At 39.8% G+C, this 18,950-nt stretch overlaps 2 protein-coding genes across 6 annotated transcripts; both read left to right on the top strand.

Moving 5' to 3' along the window:
• The first annotated feature begins 536 nt into the window (after positions 1–536).
• On the top strand, positions 537–7,405 carry ola1 (Obg-like ATPase 1). The gene is made up of 11 exons (XM_039689616.2): positions 537–681; positions 1,272–1,372; positions 2,024–2,167; positions 2,259–2,386; positions 2,581–2,756; positions 2,883–2,963; positions 4,659–4,756; positions 6,054–6,194; positions 6,723–6,819; positions 6,899–7,021; positions 7,100–7,405. The coding sequence occupies exons 2-11, from the start codon at positions 1,272–1,274 to the stop codon at positions 7,199–7,201; spliced, it is 1,191 nt and encodes a 396-aa protein (XP_039545550.2). The 5' UTR covers positions 537–681; the 3' UTR covers positions 7,202–7,405.
• Positions 7,406–7,558: 153 nt separating this feature from the next.
• Positions 7,559–18,938, top strand: sp3b (Sp3b transcription factor). 5 transcript variants are annotated; one of them, XM_089133832.1, is made up of 8 exons: positions 7,559–7,920; positions 9,646–9,775; positions 10,821–10,935; positions 12,586–12,683; positions 15,352–16,528; positions 16,837–17,017; positions 17,132–17,328; positions 17,964–18,938. In XM_089133832.1, the coding sequence occupies exons 3-8, from the start codon at positions 10,836–10,838 to the stop codon at positions 18,239–18,241; spliced, it is 2,031 nt and encodes a 676-aa protein (XP_088989958.1). In that variant the 5' UTR covers positions 7,559–7,920; positions 9,646–9,775; positions 10,821–10,835; the 3' UTR covers positions 18,242–18,938. The 5 variants fall into 5 exon arrangements, with proteins under 5 accessions (XP_088989958.1, XP_039545547.1, XP_088989959.1 ...); XM_039689613.2 differs by lacking the exons at positions 7,559–7,920; positions 9,646–9,775; positions 10,821–10,935 and adding an exon at positions 12,090–12,276 and having other exon boundaries at positions 15,355–16,528; XM_089133833.1 differs by lacking the exons at positions 7,559–7,920; positions 9,646–9,775; positions 10,821–10,935 and adding an exon at positions 12,090–12,315 and having other exon boundaries at positions 15,355–16,528.
• Positions 18,939–18,950: the final 12 nt, after the last annotated feature.

Below are 18,950 nucleotides of genomic sequence, written 5' to 3'. Positions count from 1 at the left end.
TGTGGGGACATTTTTGGACCCCATGAGGAAAACAGAAAATAAATCATACTAAATTGTTTTTTTTTTTTTTTTTTTAATGCAAAAATGTCGAAAGTTTTCTTTGATGGGTTGGCTTAGAGTTAGGGAATACAATATACAGTTTGTACTGTATAAAAACATTATGTACAGTATATATGGAATGTCCCCATAAAACGAAACCCAAGCACAAAATTAGCATATAAAATAAATACAAAATAATAATAATAAATAACAGTAAATCTTAAATGTATTTTAAAGCAGTTTTAACAGCTTTGTTTGTATTCCCTGTAATAGTAATGATAAATAAGTTTCTAACTCCATAAGCTCTTTTGTTTATTAACAATGCCTACAAATATGAGGTACATTTTCTTCTCGGAATAAACAAACAAACAAAAAACGTTGTCTTGGTTAAACATAGATAGAAACTGCAACATCGTAAATTAAATTACCCTAATTTTGTTTTTTAATGAAACAAAATGTTGCACACGTCATACTTTAACGTCATTATATCGTAACTGGTTTCGACCAATCACAATGTGAGGATTCAGGACTCTTCCGGTATGCACATTCTTTGCGTTTCGTCAGCCGAAGTGTGGAGCAGCGTGTGTTCATTTGAGCACAGCGAAATTCCCCATCTGCTTATATAAATAGTGTGATATCAAGGTGATATAAGCGCTGGCTTCATCATATTTATATATAGATCGCTAAAACGTGGTTATTTTTTGTTTAAATTGCCTGTTTTCTTTGCATGTTGTCCCCTTCGTATGACCGGCATGCTAACTTGCTACACATAGTAATGAATCGGGGATAGGGCTATTGATAATGTGGATGCACATGTCATGTGTGAACCCCTACCTCTACCAACCCGGCTGTCACCTTGCTGTGATGCAGGGATTTATAAGCAGTGATATGATATGTCTTCTCTGGTCAAGGGAGTGGTATATATTTAGCCTCTCTTGCAGTGAATCAGGCCGGTCAGTTTACACTCAATGCTGGGGCTATTTTGGGACCTGAACTGTCGTGAAAAGGCAACTAGTTTCTGCAGTTAGCCAGGCGAAGAAGTTACACGTTGCGTGGCTTCTACTGCATCTTAATTATGCGAAATATACTTCATACGTAATACTGCAAGAGAATACTGATAACGTTTTACCATGTCTCCTAAAAAGGTGTGGTAGCTGCGTGACAGGTTGTGTTTCTCTGTTCATTATGTAATGTATTAAAGTGAAAGTGGGTATGAATGTTTTTCTCCACAGATGCCTCCAAAGAAGGGTGGTGATGGACCAAAACAAGCCCCCCTGATTGGACGTTTTGGCACTTCCTTGAAAATTGGAATTGTTGGGTTACCAAATGTAGGGTACGTGTATCTTCCAGCTGGCATTTTGGCTTTATGCATGTGTCTATTATGACATTGCTGGAGGAATAGTGTCAGAGTGAATAAGTGTGAATGCTCGGCGCAGTTGTTATTTTTGTTTATTAAAAAAATGTGCTTAATGTTAACCTGCTATATATTGTGTAAAATTATTAGGATTATGACTCGTGATCTTGGTCCATTGTGAAAATGACACAATCCTGGCACAGGATGGGCAGTGGTTTTTGAATGGAAGCAAATTGGCGCAGTGTCTGAATATACCTACTTTCATACTATATAGAGGATGCAAAAAACAGTATGCAAGTATGGCAAACAGTACCTGGATGACCTAAGTTCCTATACAGTCCCATGAAGCCATGACAGAGGAGTTGTGAATGGCAGTGACAACATGGCAGATGTTCTACATCCAGATTTCATTCATGCTACCCAATTTCATAATAGAACATACTTTTTAAACAGTGAAGAAGTAAGTTTAAAACCAAATGTAGTACATACTAGATAGTGAGCTTTGATCTCTGTGTATATACAGTATATATATATATATATTAGCAAAAAATTGTTCATTTGTTATGCATAGCAACATGTCAGTGATCCATGTCCTCGTCCTTTATCTCAGTTAATATGTTTGTGTTTCAGAAAGTCAACGTTCTTCAATGTTCTGACAAAGAGTCAGGCAGCGGCTGAGAATTTTCCCTTTTGCACCATCGACCCAAACGAGAGCCGTGTGCCCATTCCAGATGAGCGCTATGACTTCCTCTGCCAGTACCATAAACCAGTCAGGTGCTCACTGCATGTCTGCATCTGCATAATACAATTCTGCTCCTAGACATCACCAACATGATCTTAATTTCTCTTTTACCTTTCCGTCCAGTAAGGTTCCAGCATTTCTGAATGTGGTGGATATTGCTGGCTTAGTAAAAGGGGCCCATGCAGGCCAGGGTTTGGGTAACGCCTTCCTCTCCCACATCAGTGCCTGTGATTCCATCTTTCACATGACACGTGAGTAGATTGCAACTTCAAACTGCATTTTATGAAATTCTGGTAAAAGTAAGTTACCATGTAGTTGCAAATAAATGTGACACGGTGTGGGTGAGAGACATAATTCGATAAAAACCTTAACATGTTGATATCTGAGATGAATTACAATCAAATTAAAAACCGGATGATATGTATATGTAACTGTTTGTTTACAGGAGCTTTTGAGGATGAAGATATTATCCATGTTGAGGGGTGTGTTGACCCAGTTAGGGATATTGAGATCATTCATGAGGAGCTGAGGATGAAGGATGAAGAGATGATTGGGCCAATCATAGATAAGCTGGAGAAAACCTCTGTCAGGGGTGGAGACAAAAAACTCAAACCTGAATATGTGAGTGAACTATAGATCCCAGTATGCATCTGACCACTGCAGAATTAAAACCTGCTTCTTAATTTGAACAAAAAAGCCTGCAGAGACATGCACTGACATTTTCTTTTTCGTTTTCTTTGCTTGCAGGACATCATGTGTAAAATAAAGACCTGGGTGATTGATGAAAAGAAACATGTCCGTTTTTACCATGACTGGAACGACAAAGAGGTTAAAATCTTTTTTGCCATTTATTTTAGGAATGAGTTCTACAACCTGGAAATGAGTTAGCATTTTTACACTTCTAATGGATTGTTGGTTAAATATCTGAAATAAGGTCTGTGATTAACACAAGTTCAATACTTTTATGTTTTATTCCAAGACATAAAATACATCACTTATATATAAAATGTTTTTGTGTCTTGAAAAAAGCGATTAGACAATTCTGTTTTCTATAGAACATTTCCGTATTTATTATAAACGATTTATCCCTGCAGATCTTTATTATTATTATTATCTTTTTAATTCATGTGCCCTTTTAAAAAATGCAGCGGCATCTCTTCTCTGATGATGTGTTTACTGGGTAAAATTCCTGCCCTTTTTCTTGTTCAAGAAGCCGTTTCACTAAAGTCATGCATCACATTGAGAGGAAAAAACAATTGCAGCTTCAGTTTAATGCCAAGTGGCTAAATGGGACTACAAAGGTTATCTGGATATCACAAACAGGAATACTCATCTACTTACTTGTCCATTTATGTTTATATTTGTGTTTTTGCAATCTATTTTAACTTAAGCTTTCCAAAATGTAAATTTTAAATAAAGATTTAAATAGTTGTTGGAAGCTTAGTAGCCTGACTACATCAGACTTCGTACTTGCGCTCAATTTCAGGTCGCTTATGTACTCAGTCTGAGATCTATCTCTCAGTTTTCCTTCGGCCTGAAAACAGCCGGCCAATCAACGAACAGAGGACTGGGCTGAGAGCCGTGATGTAGACTCTAAAGTGCCGAGTTTAAGATTGTATAATGGTGATGACGTTAAAGTCATGTGGCTATTTTTTTTTACTTCTGGTTAATGAATCAAACTTTTGTTTGTCACACAACTTATTTTCTGCAATGGACAAATCCTATTGGCTTTTTAAAGGAGTAGTTCACTTTAAAAAAATAAACTTTTGCTGATAATTTACTCACCCCCATGTCATCCAAGATGTCCAGATGTCTTTCTTTCTTCAGTCGAAAAGAAATTAAGGTTTTTGATGAAAACATTCCAGGATTTTTCTCCATATAGTGGACTTCATTGGGAACCAAACGGTTCAAGGTCCAAATGAGAGTTTCAGTGCAGCTTCAAAGGGCTTTAAACGACACCAGACGATGAATAAGGGTCTTATCTAGCGAAACGATCGGTCATTTAAAAAATAAAATAAAAATGTTTAAGTTTTATAAGCTCAAATGCTGACCTTGCTCTGTTCTGTGATGAACGTTCGTGACTCTCCTGTTCATCAAAATGAACAAATATTTTTTCGAGACATGACTCGAAGGGTCCTATAAGACCCTTATTCATCGTCTGGTGTCGTTTAAAGCCCTTTGAAGATGCACTGAAACTCTCATTTGGACCTTGAACCGTTTGGTTCCCATTGAAGTCCATTATATGGAGAAAATCCTGCAATGTTTTCATCAAAAACCTTAATTTCTTTTCGACTGAAGAAAGAAAGACGTGGACATCTTGGATGACATGGGGGTGAGTAAATTATCAGCAAAAGTTTTTTTTTAAAAGTGAACTACTCCTTTAATAGAGGGAACAAGGGTGATATTGCCTTCTGGGTTGGCCTACAAAAACATATCATACATGCAGCACTCTATACTCTGCCTAAACCTGCTCTTGATGAACTTTTGTTTATACTCAAACTGTTTTTTGTTGTTGTTTTTCAGATTGAGGTCTTGAATAAGTATCTGTTCCTGACATCCAAGCCAATGATCTACTTGGTAAACCTCTCAGAGAAAGATTACATCAGGAAAAAGAATAAATGGTGAGATCACATGTTAGCTGTTTATCTTCTGTTAGTGAGTCCTTTTCTGTGCCGGTATTACACATCATTTGGACTAGAGTCATTTGGACTAACTACCGCCCGCTCCCGTAATATGTATGTCCATTCCTGCTCGCACCGCAAACCTTTGAGAATTTAATCCCGCACAATAATAGAGATGCATTGATTTGTGTCCTCTCCCGTCCCGCATGAAAAAAACACCTATTTGCATTTCTATTATTAAAGAGATTTGTGGGGTTGTTTGTTTCGTTTCCCTGGCCTGCGTGTATTTTGATGCACTGATCAGAAAGATGAATAGTAGCCTGGCTAGGCTATCAGGGACCTCTAAAACGCTTAGGCTACCATGCGTTTCTTTCAATTGCAAGTACTTTGATTGTAGCTATTGAAGTACTCCATCATAGGCTTTATTGGTCCTCTAGTTGAAAATTATCATGCATTATGGGATTTTTTTTTTATTATTGATTGTATGATGTATGATAAATAATGAAAAAAATCCCATAATGTACGATAAGTCTGAATTTTGTGACACTGAAATTCAGAGCAACAATCTGGTAACCTTTCTCCTCCCCCATCATGAGTGTAAATGCCAGTGATGCGTGGGTCAATGTATAAACAACCCGCACCAGACCGACGTTTTCAACTAACCCGCCTGCAACTCGTACCGCAAAAAAGTAAGAAAATATTGTACCCGACTTGCTTCCTGACCGCATTTTTTAAAAGTAGTACTTCTATTATCTAGTAGTACTAGTATTCGTTCTTTTGAACTGGTTCTTTTTAGTGAACCGGTCGAACCAGTACACTAAAACGAAACTGAATCGGTCAAAACAGTTCGCGTCTTGCGTCAGTGCTGATTCACAAGTTACTAAAGTTACTCACTTTCAGACATGCCTGACAATCCCTCTGAATATCATTAAAAATATTTTTGGATGACTCGTAAAGGATTGAAAATGATGACAGAATTTTCATTTTTGGATGGACTTTTCCTTTCATGGCACGGTTTACTGCTTGATCTTGAATTGAGAATGTGATTGTCAAGTAAAACAGTCTCAGGTCAGGTGTCATTACTCCAGTACACTTGTAGAGCAGTATGCTTGGTATATAATGGAGAGTTGAGGCGCTCAATGTAACTAGCAAATAACTATGTAGTCCAAATTCATGGTTGTTAACATTTGTGCTGCAACAGTTTAAGCTGGTCCTCGATGGAGAACTGGCTTTCGTCCCCAGGTGATTTGAGTTTAGGGGCCCTGATGTAAAACATTTGCTGTCTTTACTTTTGTAGGTTGGTGAAGATCAAGGAGTGGGTTGATGCTCATGATCCAGGTGCGCTGGTCATCCCGTTCAGTGGGGGATTTGAGTGCAAATATCAGGATATGACCGATGAAGAGAAACAGAAATATTGTGAGGAAAACAAAACGCAGAGGTCAGGATTTGCGAAATTTTTCAGGAATTTAAGAAATTATTTTTTTTTTCTAGGGCTGTCAAACGATTAATCGCGATTAATTGCATCCAAATAAAGGTTTGTGTTTACATAATATATGTGGGTGCACAGTGTATAATTATTTTATATATATAAAAACACACTCATGCTTGTATATATTTAAGAAATATTTGCATGTATATACTGTATATAGATTTATATATCATTTTTATCATGTATAAATATAAATATTGTATATAGAAAGAAATAATTTTTTTCTTAAATGTGTGTGTATTTATATATACAAAATAATTATACACAGTGCACCCACATATATTATGTAAACACAAACTTTTATTTTGGATGCGATTAATCATTTGACAGCCCTAATTTTTTCACATGCAGAAAGCATTTTCAACTGTACTAAACTGATGCTCTAAAGTCAATCATATTTTTGGTCTTGCTGAATTTCAGTAGTGATATTAATTCTTCCTATGAAGTTTTTCACGTTGTGAATTGTTTTTATTTCAGTATCCTGACAAAGATCATCAAGTCTGGGTATGCGGCCTTGCAGCTGGAGTACTTCTTCACAGCAGGACCTGACGAAGTCCGTGCATGGACCATCAGGGTGAGCAAAGCACATGTTCACGGACACATTTTTACATGTGATATGTGCATTTCTGATGCACCTCTGAAACACCTTACAGAAAGGCACCAAGGCCCCGCAAGCAGCTGGAAAGATCCACACAGACTTTGAGAAAGGCTTCATTATGGCTGAAGTCATGAAATTTACAGACTTTAAGGAGGAAGGCAGTGAAAACGCTGCTAAAGTAAGATCTTAAAAAGATAATAGAAAATAGAATGGATTGTTAAAGGTTGAAAACTAATAATGTGTCGAATACTTGCAGGCTGCAGGGAAATACAGACAACAGGGACGGAACTACGTTGTGGAAGATGGTGACATCATCTTCTTCAAATTCAACACACCTAATCAGCCCAAGAAGAAGTGAAGTCATCATTATTCCAGTTGGTTGGACCTGCTGAGTTTCTTCATTTATGGCTTTGGAACATTTAAAACGCAATCACACCTTAGTGGTTTATTTTTTATTTTATTATTTTGGCTCATGGCTGAAATAAACGTAAAGGCTGGTCTGCTTACAAAAGCTGCATGTCCCACAGCAGTTTGTTCTAATAAAACACTTCCTCAGACCAAAGTGTTTTCTGTTCAAGGTACTTTCCTAATCGTCTCACACATTTATATTGATATGTGCTGCATTGATGTTAGATGGGATTTATAGTATTAGGCTGCGGTGAAACAAAACTCATTTATAGAGATGTAAGCAATACAGAAACCATTTGGGAGGAAAGAAAATCATTTGATGATGCAATTTTTAGCATTTATGTGTGGTTTGATTTTTGTGCTGTTAAATCAACCACCAAACTAATTTAATGAATATTTGCTAGATGTACTGTTCTGTGTGTGTGCGCAAAGTGGATGGGACGGGAGGCTGCTCACTGCATGGGTGGAGCGAGCATAAAGTCTAGGTGTAATCTGGGTGTAATGGGTGGAGAAGGTCCAACTAAAACCCTATCATAACTCTATACCCCCACCCATTAAATCCACAGAGGTGGAGCTGGACTAGGTCAAGCTCAACCCAAGACGTCACTACAGTGGGCACCATTTGGATCGGACCGATCGCCACAATACTTGTAGCCAATCAGCAATAAGGTGAGGAGAGAGATGAGCAAGCGGGACATTTGTAGGAGGAAGATTGATGGATGAGATTACCACAGAGGAAGAGGTCAGAGGAATATAATTGGGAAAAAAAAAGTGATGGCTGAGATATTACTAACGAGGAAGAGGTCAGAGGAATATAATTGGAAAAAAAAATCTTACGGCCAAGTCAGAGCTAGAACCTGTGTTAATATTGGGAAAGCTTTCCAGTGCTGAAGAGACTTTAAAGAGCTAGGCCTGAAAACGGACGCTGAGGTTGTTTTGTTTCGGCTTGATACATGAGAAACATTTCACAGAACCAAGGTGATGTAATATAGTAACGAGACAGACTGGTGCGCTAGCTGATGTGGTTGCCTGTTGCAGAACGTGTTTGCTATCCTGGTGGCAGAGCAATGAGGGGAGGTGTACGTGTTTCTGTTGGGCGGGGTGTGTTTAATTGGAGGTTTTCAACAATGTTTCGCGGAAATTGCTAATATTGCACATTTGTTGGAGAAAACTATTTAGGGTTCACCTCACACCGGAATTGCTCTGTAAATTTTGAGTTCCCCTATGGATCCCCTGCTATTTTCTCCTTTGTGTTTAATAGCCTATAGCCTTCACGTGCTATTGGAATTGTCCCACTTCTGAAGTCTTATGATCTCATCATATTCAAATGTTGATTGGGGAGGGCGTTCATTTTTAACTATGAAATATTGCATTTACGATCATTCTGATGGCACGTGAAGGCAGCATATGTGAAAAATCAAAGTACTTCGATGACGCGTCGGCAGCCGCCATTTTGAAATTCCACGAAAACCGGAAGTGTGCTTTTATGGCTTTTAATCATAGGAGAGTCGGAATGTTGTTTTTGTTGTGTTTTAATGTAAAAATTAGTTATTCTAAAAATATACATACATTTCTTTCATACTTCAGACTATATGCAGTGAAATATATATATATATATATAAATTAAATTATTTTTGTACATAATTCAGAACGTAAAAAAGAAGCAGGAACGAACTATATACTTATCCTATATTAAAGTCCCCGTGAAATCAAAATTGAACCTATTTACTTTGTTAGCCCATATTACTAGTCTTGTGGTGAACAATTAATCCGTGCAAGTGAATATATATTAAAAAAATGTTTTACCTTAGTAATCTTTAATCAAAATCTGAAAAGTTACTTCCGGTCTGGAACGGTTTCTTTTTCTGATGACGTAGGTTTCACAGTTTGGGTGGGGAAACGCTTAACCACTCCCCTCAAACCGTTAGTTTGCTATGAGCGAGAGATGGAGAGGAGGAGCGCTAGAGTAAAACCCTGCCCTCTGTTCAATATTCCGTTTCACTTGGAAATACGTCACAGCACTGGAGAAAAATCGTTTGCAACTTCCGGTTCACGGGGACTTTAAATATTATAACATCCAATAGTGTGAATTGTGGCAGCAGTTTCAGGTTGGTAGCGTTCCGGCAATCTTCCCTCGGGAGCCTCGCTTTCGATTTCAAAATGGCGGCTGCGTGAAATCGGCGTATTGCAATTCTATAATAATTATTTCTTATGACATAGATCATGTCAAACTATAAGATCACGTTGTAGTCGAGGGAGGAGTTCATGGGTCGCAGGTGTTTGTTTCCGTGGTGCAAGAGTTCGAGGTTGTTGCATGCCTTTCCCCGCGATGCTGTGGCTGCGGGCGGTTGGTTGGCCATCAACTACTAACACATCAAAATTGTTTGTGTGTAGCAAGCATTTTTCCCGAGAGAGCTACGAGAATTGGAGAAAGGTGGACTTCGGCCTTGCTCCTGAAGGCAGTTTGCGTCTAAGCGAAGATGCGGTTCCAAGACCCGAGGATTTTTCCATCCCTTCAAAGGCGGTATGTATATTATTTAACCACAACAGTTTTGACCAGAGCTGTGTGTTGCTCAGGAGGACATGCATTCATAATTTAGGGTGAGCTTACAAAACGTAATGATGAATTGCAGCATGCATTTGGGTGAAATTGAAAGATTTTAATTCAATGAAAATAAAATGAATGAATCCAGAAGCCGTTGTTGTTGAAGCTTAGATACCGTTTATCGAAGACAACAATAAAATAATTATTAAAGGAGACTGTGGCACTTTTTATTTTGAAACTAACGAGGGAATTTGTTCAGTCTGATTTTTTGTTAATGCCATAAATTGTATGACAGGATTTGCATGTAGCCTATAAATGATAAATTATTAAATAACATAATCTTAATAATATTCTGATAACAAAACATTTATAATATTAATGCCAATCTAACAACAGTATTTATAATATGAATTAATCATCTGTCTAATAGTTTCTAAAAATATAATAAATATCTGTCTACCAAGCTCTGATATATATGGAATACTATATTAATAGATAGGTCTATTTATGGAAGCTTGTTTACACCAATTTACATTTTAATTGTGACTTTGTCTCATAATTCTGACTTTCTTCACACAATTTTGAGTTTTTGCATCTTGCAATTGTGACTTTCGGTTTTACAGTTGTGACTATATCACGCAATTCTTTCTGACTTTATACCTTTATAACATCTTTTCTCAGAATTGTGAGCAGTTGCAAGTTATAAAGTCAGAATTGTGAGATTATTATTTTTTTTTTTATTCTGCGGCGGAAAGAAGCTTCCATACCTATTATTATTATTTTATCCAAATTAAAAAATAGGTTTACACATGCCCTTTAGCACATGGGTGTCAGAAGCAAAAAAAAAAAAACATGTGGGTGGGTCATCCTCCAGAATTATTTTACTGGATTAGATTAGGGTTGTTCCCGAAGACAAACCGATCTAATAATGATGCAATACTGAGTGAAGTGAATGAGTGAGTGTAAAAATCAGAGCTTTGCAAAAGTAATGCATGTTGAAACTAATCTGTCTCTATTATGGCAGTCCGCAACATGTGAAATGGGATGCCAGACGGAGGAGCCCAGCACCAAAGATGGTCAATGCCAAACCATCCATGACTTGAAGCAGCACAGCTGGAAACCTGAACTAAAGAGTGAACGTGTGTTTTACAGTTTTCTACCTCTATCTTTTTAATGGCCTTTAGTTTAGATATACTGACATTGGTGGTTTGTCCATCCTTATAGTGATGTGTCATAGATTAGAGATCTGGATGTTACTGGAATACAGAGCATTGTTATAGACTTGTTAAACAATCAGTTTTAACATTAATACCTCGAACAAGTGGCTATTTATTTTTGTTATTGGTAAACAATAATTGTAACTTTAGGCAATTCTCTATAGATTTATGATCTTTTTTTTCTGACTTGCAATTATGCTAGTTTTATTAGTGCCTATAAATTGTACTTGTTACTAGTAACATTTTAATTCTCTGTAATAAGAATTGTCTGTTTTACCTGTTTTTATTTTCAAATTAGCACTTTATCTGTATGTAACATTATTTATCTATTCTAACAAATACTAGATACTACAAATTATAGAGTAAAAGAGGTTTTAGAAATGTGGGTGTCAAATTTTATAACAGTCTATTAGAACAATAAATTTGTGCTCTTTATACTGGGGTTTTATGTTTATTTATTGGATGTAAACTAAACTGTGGAAACGTCTTGCTGGACAGGGGACATCCAGTCGACAACATTTTTGAAGAAAGAATTGATTGTGTGTGTGTGTATATATATATATATATATATAAAATTTAGGATATTTAGGACAAGTGAGAGACAAGCAGCATGAGGCGGTTTATGATTATTGTAGATTGGGCTCCGACATCCGGAGTCACAGCTGTTCCCGCAAGGCATTGTTTACCCAGGTGGGTAAACTGACACGTAAACTCAGGCACGCGATAAGGGCTGTACTATGGTAGAAAACGAAACTAGTAGCAAATGTCGCAAACATAACCTTTCGTTTTAATGTGAACGCAAAACAATGTGGCATTGTGCAACTGTACTAAACGTTTCACAATCTTGCGCTTTCAGTTGAATGGCCACCAGAGCTGCAACTAACTTCCTGCCATACGTGAACAATTCCAGCTATATTATTTCCAAAGACTCTCTCCGCATCTGCGAACTAGCGCACAACAAACAGGAAACGCTCGTGCCGTGAAATTGACAGACGTAAAGCTTTGACCATTCGGTGTCCAGGGAGTCGAATCACGTAGCCAATCACGTCGTAGAAGAAAGGCGGGTCTTCCGTTTACGTGACGCAATTTTCACTGGTAATCTCCGAAGCCCCACCTTTTGTGTTTCCCGCACCGTCAATCAAAAATAAGAAAAAAAATCGACCCGAATCTCCGATCACAGCCCGCCTTTGATTAAAACAATCATGTTGGGAGTTTAAATGAACAGATAAACCTCCGATTTTTTACCTTTTCACGCTATGACTGGTACGTAACACTTAGCCCGATCGAAGCACAGCACCACCGGTGAGTTTGGAGAGCCATTAGCCAAGCGAGCTAGCTCAGTGTTTAATCTTTCTCAGCAGCGACGCTAACCGTTAGCCAGCTAGCCTCACTTTAACAAAGTAAACATTTGAAAAGACTGTTGCTCAGGCAACGGGAAAGCAGAAAGAACCTCCTGATTCGTTTAAATTCCAGGCGGTTTGGCGGCTAATCTCCGCCTTTTCGAGGTGGGAGTTCGTTGAGCATGAATTTGTTTTGAGGTTTTTTTTCCCTTCTCTCGCTGTGTCTCCGTAGCCCCAGAACAGCCAGCGAAACAGCAGGAAATGGCTGCCTTGGACGTGGACAGCAGTCAGAGCGACTTTCTGCAGCCAGCCAGCGGCGCCCAGGACCAGGTATGCAATTCCCCTGTTGGTTTCTCGCTTCCCCGGCGCTGTCTTGCGGGGTGTTGTGGTGTTTTGGTGAAGTTCACACGTTTTAAATATAGGGGATAAGTCGAACACTTCCTGTGAGCCTTCGCTTTGTACGGCCACCCACTTTCTTACCCATTTAAACCCGCCCATTGTGGGTCGGACAGACTCGCCACCGTCGCCTTGCCCGCTTTACCTGCGGTGATCCCGGGTCACCCCCACGATAGGGGAGGACCCCTCCACCGGGAGAAGCCTCCACCCCTACCCAGGCTGTCACATATCTTCCACAGCTCCACCATTCCCCCTGGAGCGGCTGCGTGACAAACCTGACAAACAGAAGCTCTTTGTCACCTTTTGTCATGATGTGCACTTGGCTTATGAAATATATTAGATAATTTATTTGCCTTATGACAGATGCACGGCCGTTGAAAGACGTTATTGTTTTCTATTAAACGGACAACTGAACCAAAGCCGTGAATGACACCCTCAAACATCGAAGGCAGCATGAAATTCAAAATGATTTATAAGCATGTTATAGCTCGCTCTCTGAACAATTAATCTGTTTTGTTTTTATAATGTTTAATTTAAATGCCATAAATTGAGCTTGCACGGAAAACGTTTGACTTTTCCCTAGTGACTTGTACAGGATCATTTACTCTGCATAAACCCCACCCTTACACCTCCATTTCAGTTCAACACCCACATCTCAGGCCCTGTTTAGGCCTACACCTGGTATTAAGATCTGTTTTGGTTGATCTCAAGTAGACAAGGGAGACCTATTCCCATTTGCACTTGGTGTTTTTTAATCCGTCTCTTTTGTCCACTTTCAACCTCTTCTCTTGCGATTTCTTTGGGGGGAGGGTCTATGGGTGTGTAAATGTATGGCCTTTTTCAGATCTTTCAATCTAATAGATGAAATAATCTCACGCAATTTACATGTGAATGCAACCGGAGACAACAGGGAAAACAGTGCAGTAGCTTTACTGTTTGCTCTGTTAAGCCCCTATTCCACCAAAGCGTTTTGAGAGCCGGTTCGGAGCCGGTGCCTGCGCGCGAACCAGTTCTTTGTGTTTCGACAGCCAAGGAACCCGTTCTCGGCCAGGAGAACTGGTTTCAAAGCGGCACCAACTCTTTGCTGGACTAGAACCGTTCTTTTACCACGTCATGCTTACGTCGGGAGCTGGGGTGGGTTTAGAAACATCTTTTCTGACCATAATAAAGGATCGCAAAGCCAAGAGAAACATTTGCAGAAACAGGATGGAGTCCGCCTTTGTAATTGTTATGCTTGAAGTTAACGCAAGCGTTTCTATTTTTGTTTTTAATTTTTTTATTGAAGACATTATAAGCAAAGAAGAAAAGTCACAATATAGAACAAATAAATGGAAAGAAAAAAAGACCCAATTACAGGGGTACATAACTTATCAGAAAAAATTACATATCAAACGAAAAGATTAAAAGACTTACATATTTCAATTGTTTTTAAAGCTTTCTTGGTATACAAGTTAGAGATAATCCGAAAGTAATGTTGTAGCCTATTTGCAAGCATTTCTAGCTAAGACGTATGGCGACGTACACAGTGACGTAACAACGTCGTTCCCTGGGCGCTCTAGTCAGTGGAAAAACAAATGGGTTCTGAAGCGGTTCGCAAGTTGAACCAACTCCGAACCAACTTTGAACCAGCACCAGTTCCGAACCAGTTCTTTTTTTGGTGGAAAAGGGGTATTAGTTGCAAGTTTGAAATCATAAATGGTGAGAGAACATTCTTCTCAATAGATTTTTTTTTTTAAATCTTCAAACCAAACTTGGGTCTTCAGCTGACAATGTTTAAATCCCGTTTGGCTTGTGCAGTTTCCATAATGCATGCCTTAAATCAGTAGGCAGTCTTTTGTGGCTGTTCAAACGCATTCGACCACATAAGCCTCTACACTACAAAAGTCAGATGCGTTTTCGACTACCTCTGGAAGTGGTCGAAAGTGGATGTGCTCAAAATGCTTTAGACCCCATTTACTGTCATCCACTTTTGATCTGATTGACCAAAACGCATCTTAATACTATATGAGAGTAAAAATCCAATACTGATGGACAGACTAAGTTCCTGCTCTAAATTTTTTTTCTTTTTTCGATAATCCATTACACTTGGATGTACGTCACAACACGGAAGAAAAGGTCTGCCGCCCACTTGCATTTTGTTGCGAGTTTAAGTACTATTTTTAATGTAAATTTAAGCTAAATGTATTATTTGAAAACTAACTTTATCCTCACTGAGGTCTGATACTATAGTACTTTCAGCATAAACCTCTTTATAACATGGGGGATTATAGTTAAGGCTTATTACTTTAATGGATTTTTTTTTTTCACACAGACTTTTATTGCCATATATTTATCTTTGCTTAGACCCATTAACACCAAGGATGAAAATCATTTTCAGAATGATGAATGAGATTATTGACAGCCAATTAGAATCCATTTGACTTGATGAGATCAAGCATTTAAAGCATTAGGCATCTCCAGCACACATTTATCATAAACAAAACGTTGTTGTCCATTGGTGTGAATGGACCTTTAGACTAAAAGTTGTGAAATTTCTGTGTGTATGGTTAAATTCATAATGAAGTGTTGGTACTAATTTAACAGTATTATCTCCACTCCCCAGCAGACCACAGACCTCACGACCATCCAGTTAACAGGCTCCTCTGATCGCTGGGAGGTTCTAACGCCTGTGAGCTCAGTGAAAGATGAGCCATCAGTAGTGCAGGTACCCAGCGGTGGACTTCTGGGCAGCAACGGGCAATATGTGGTGCCACTACAGACTATGGCAGGGCAGACTCAGTCTGTTTTTGTGACTGCTGGGGTCGATGGCACCAGTGCTAATGGGGTGCAGTACCAGGTCATCCCTCAGCTGCAGGGGACGGATGGGGCGACACTAAGCTATGCAGCATCCACAGACGGAAGCACCCTTGGCACTGACATTGCTATCCTTCCGGATGGAACGCAAGGCATCGCCACCAATGCTAATGACCTTCAGGGCCTACTGAGTCAAAGTGGGCATGTGCAGCAGATACCCACCGTCTCATTGGCCGGCTCAGGGTTTGGCGCACAGGGCCAGGTTGTCGCCAATGTGCCGATGGGGCTGCCAGGCAACATCACATTGGTGCCGATAAATAGCTTAAGTAACATGGATCTCGAGTCTCTCGGATTGGCTGGTGCTCAGACCATAGCGACAAGCATTACTGCAGATGGCCAGCTCATCATGACTGGTCCCACCACCTCAACCAGTGATAACCAGAGTGAAAGCGGCAAATGCACAGAGCCACTTAACGCCAATGACGCTAACGCTAATGCCTTTGTGCCAACTACCACCTCTTCCACGACGACATCACTTCCTGAGACGATAGACGGGACTGGAGTTCTCACCCAAGCCACTGCGGTATCAGCCGGGCATCAAGATCCATCTTACATCCAGCAAAACCATACGTCTGGTGGCGAACAGGTGGTCCAGCTCTTATCAGCGCAGACGGCGGATGGAGCAGCGCAGACACTACAAAGCGTGCAGCTATTGAATGCTGGAACGTTTCTGATCCAAGCTCAAACTGTCTCTCCGACCGGCCAAATCCAGTGGCAGACCTTCCAGGTTCAAGGAGTTCAGAACCTGCAGAATCTGCAGCTGCCGTCTGCTGGTGGGGTGGCATCCTCCCAAATTACCCTTGCACCAGTGCAGACCCTCTCTCTTGGGCAGACTGGCGCCACAGGTGCAGTGGGGCAGATCCCGAACCTTCAAACAGTCACGGTTGGTCAGTACCAGCAAGATGAGAATACGGAGAGCCACACAGGTATTCAGGAATACACCGACTGAATCGATTATTTTTTTTCTGTAAATAAATATATATATAAAAAATTATATAGCTTATCTCTAAAAATTGTATTTTTCTCTAAAATAGATTTTTGAATCTATTTATATTCATTATTCAGAAGCAATAAATGACTAAAGAAGTCATGTAAATTCATTGGTCAAAGTTTTGGGAACCATGCATGAATTAAATAACTGAAATCATTAAGTTGGTCTACTTTTTTCAAAAAAAAAGTTGTTTTACTTTGTGGAGGTTCTGTTTTAAAAGATTCACCCTATCTGTTTTTGCAGATATTCAAATTAAAGAGGAGCCAGAGTCAGATGATTGGCCGAATTCCACCCTGAACACCAATGATTTGTCGCATCTGCGTGTGCGGTTGGTTGAGGAGGATATGGAGGGGACCGGCCAAGAGGGAAAAAGACTACGTAGAGTAGCCTGCACTTGCCCCAACTGCAAAGAGGCTGGAGGAAGGTAATGTACATGTCAATGCAGAAGCACAAGTTCGGTGTCAACAGCCAAAATCGTTGGTTGTGTACATTTTTATAGAACTTTTTACAACACTTGAAAAATTGTGTGTAATTTCAGAGGTTCAAGTATGGGAAAGAAGAAACAGCACATTTGTCATATCCCCGGGTGTGGTAAGGTGTACGGTAAGACGTCTCACCTCCGAGCTCACTTGCGCTGGCACTCAGGAGAGAGACCCTTCATTTGCTCGTGGAGTTACTGTGGCAAGAGATTCACCCGCAGCGACGAACTCCAGCGTCACCGCAGAACACACACAGGTATGGGCACACTGGATAGATCAGGGTCTGAAAATACATCATATGTTTTCTTTGGACCTATTATATTGATCCAACACGTGCTGTACATTTTGACTTTATGCACAGCTGCACTACTTCCTGAACTTAAGCCAGCTCCTTGTTTCCTGTCTGCTATTATTGGCCAAACTTGATTAATTCAGGTGTGTCTGATTATTGTTGCCATGACTACTGAGGTCAGGCACACCTGAATCAATCAATTTGACAGACAGGAAACAAGAGGTGCGTTCCATTCGACAGGGTCCCTACACAAGTGTTCACTGCTCCCTACTCCCTGAACACGGTATATCAGTTGAAGTGGACTTCACTGACTTCCTGTGAAGTGATGTATCAATGTTCCCTTATTCCCTATGCCATTTGCAGTGCCCTTCAAACTGAACATGTTCGTTCCCTTCGAATTGGAATCTCTCTTAAGATGGCAAAATACCCTGTGAAGTCCACTTCGCAGTCCACTTACGGTCGAATGGAACGCACCCAAGGAGCTGGCTTAAGTTCAGGAAGTAGTGCAGCTGTGCATAAGGCCAATTGGCTGAGTAGTAGTTCTAGAGGTTTCTCGTTGATATCAGACATGGCTTTACGGTTTTATTTTTGTTTTTCAGGAGAAAAGAAGTTTGTGTGTCCAGAGTGCTCGAAACGTTTCATGCGCAGCGACCATTTGGCCAAACACATTAAAACTCACCAGAACAAAAAAGGGCTAAACTCCAACACTGGGGCAGGTCAGATAGACACTGCCGCCCCCTCGGACACCATCATCACCGGGGGTGGAGCCACTCTTATCCTCACCAATTTGCAACAGGCTGGCACCCAGGACCTCCTTTCAAACTCCGACCTCCCACTCCAGCTGGTCACTGTGTCTGCCAGTGAGGTCATGGAGTGAGCAAAATCACGGCCGCTTTCACAGCTCGTCTGCTTTTCACTATCAATTTTTATATATATATGATAAAAAAAAAAATATATATATATTATAAATATATATATTTTAAAAATGACTTATCCATTTATGTTCAATAGCAGTCTTTTGTACAAACAAGGCAAAAAATGACATTAAATGTGGTTGCAGTTTCCACTGACACATGCTCATTATGAACTCATGCTCATACACCAATACATACACAGAAATGCCTTATTTTGTATCATAATCTGTAGTATAAAATGCTGGAGTTGCATGTGTTTTTACTTTTTCTCATGTATATGTTCAGGGGACGATCATTTGAGAGAGTGTGATTGTGTAATTATGGTACACGGGAAGCCCGGGTGTGTGTGAGTGATTACGGTGAGACTGTTCTGTGAGAATGACAGCAAGAGAAGGACACAGTCTGCTGTGAGGGAGACTTACTCATGATCTGTCCATTTTATCCTCCTCCCTCTCGGCTGGCCTTCGTCCAAACGTGTCTTCACTCTTTGCTTTCATTTTTATTTGATGTCATGTTAGTGGTCTTTGCGCTCTCGGCCACGTGTCCTCTTGATCTTGTTCGAGGATCTTCTGGTTTCATTGTTCTGCTACCCACATGCAACTCGAACAAGACATCAGGTGGCAGAGTCAAACAATCGTGTAATAAACTTTCTTTTTCTTGTATCGTTGTTCT

This window comes from Pimephales promelas, chromosome 8, assembly GCF_988280905.1.
Source record: "Pimephales promelas chromosome 8, fPimPro1.hap1.1, whole genome shotgun sequence".
Classification (NCBI taxonomy): domain Eukaryota; kingdom Metazoa; phylum Chordata; class Actinopteri; order Cypriniformes; family Leuciscidae; genus Pimephales; species Pimephales promelas.
The sequence above is the reverse complement of the archived record's forward strand: the minus strand, read 5'-3'. Positions and strand labels throughout refer to the sequence as shown.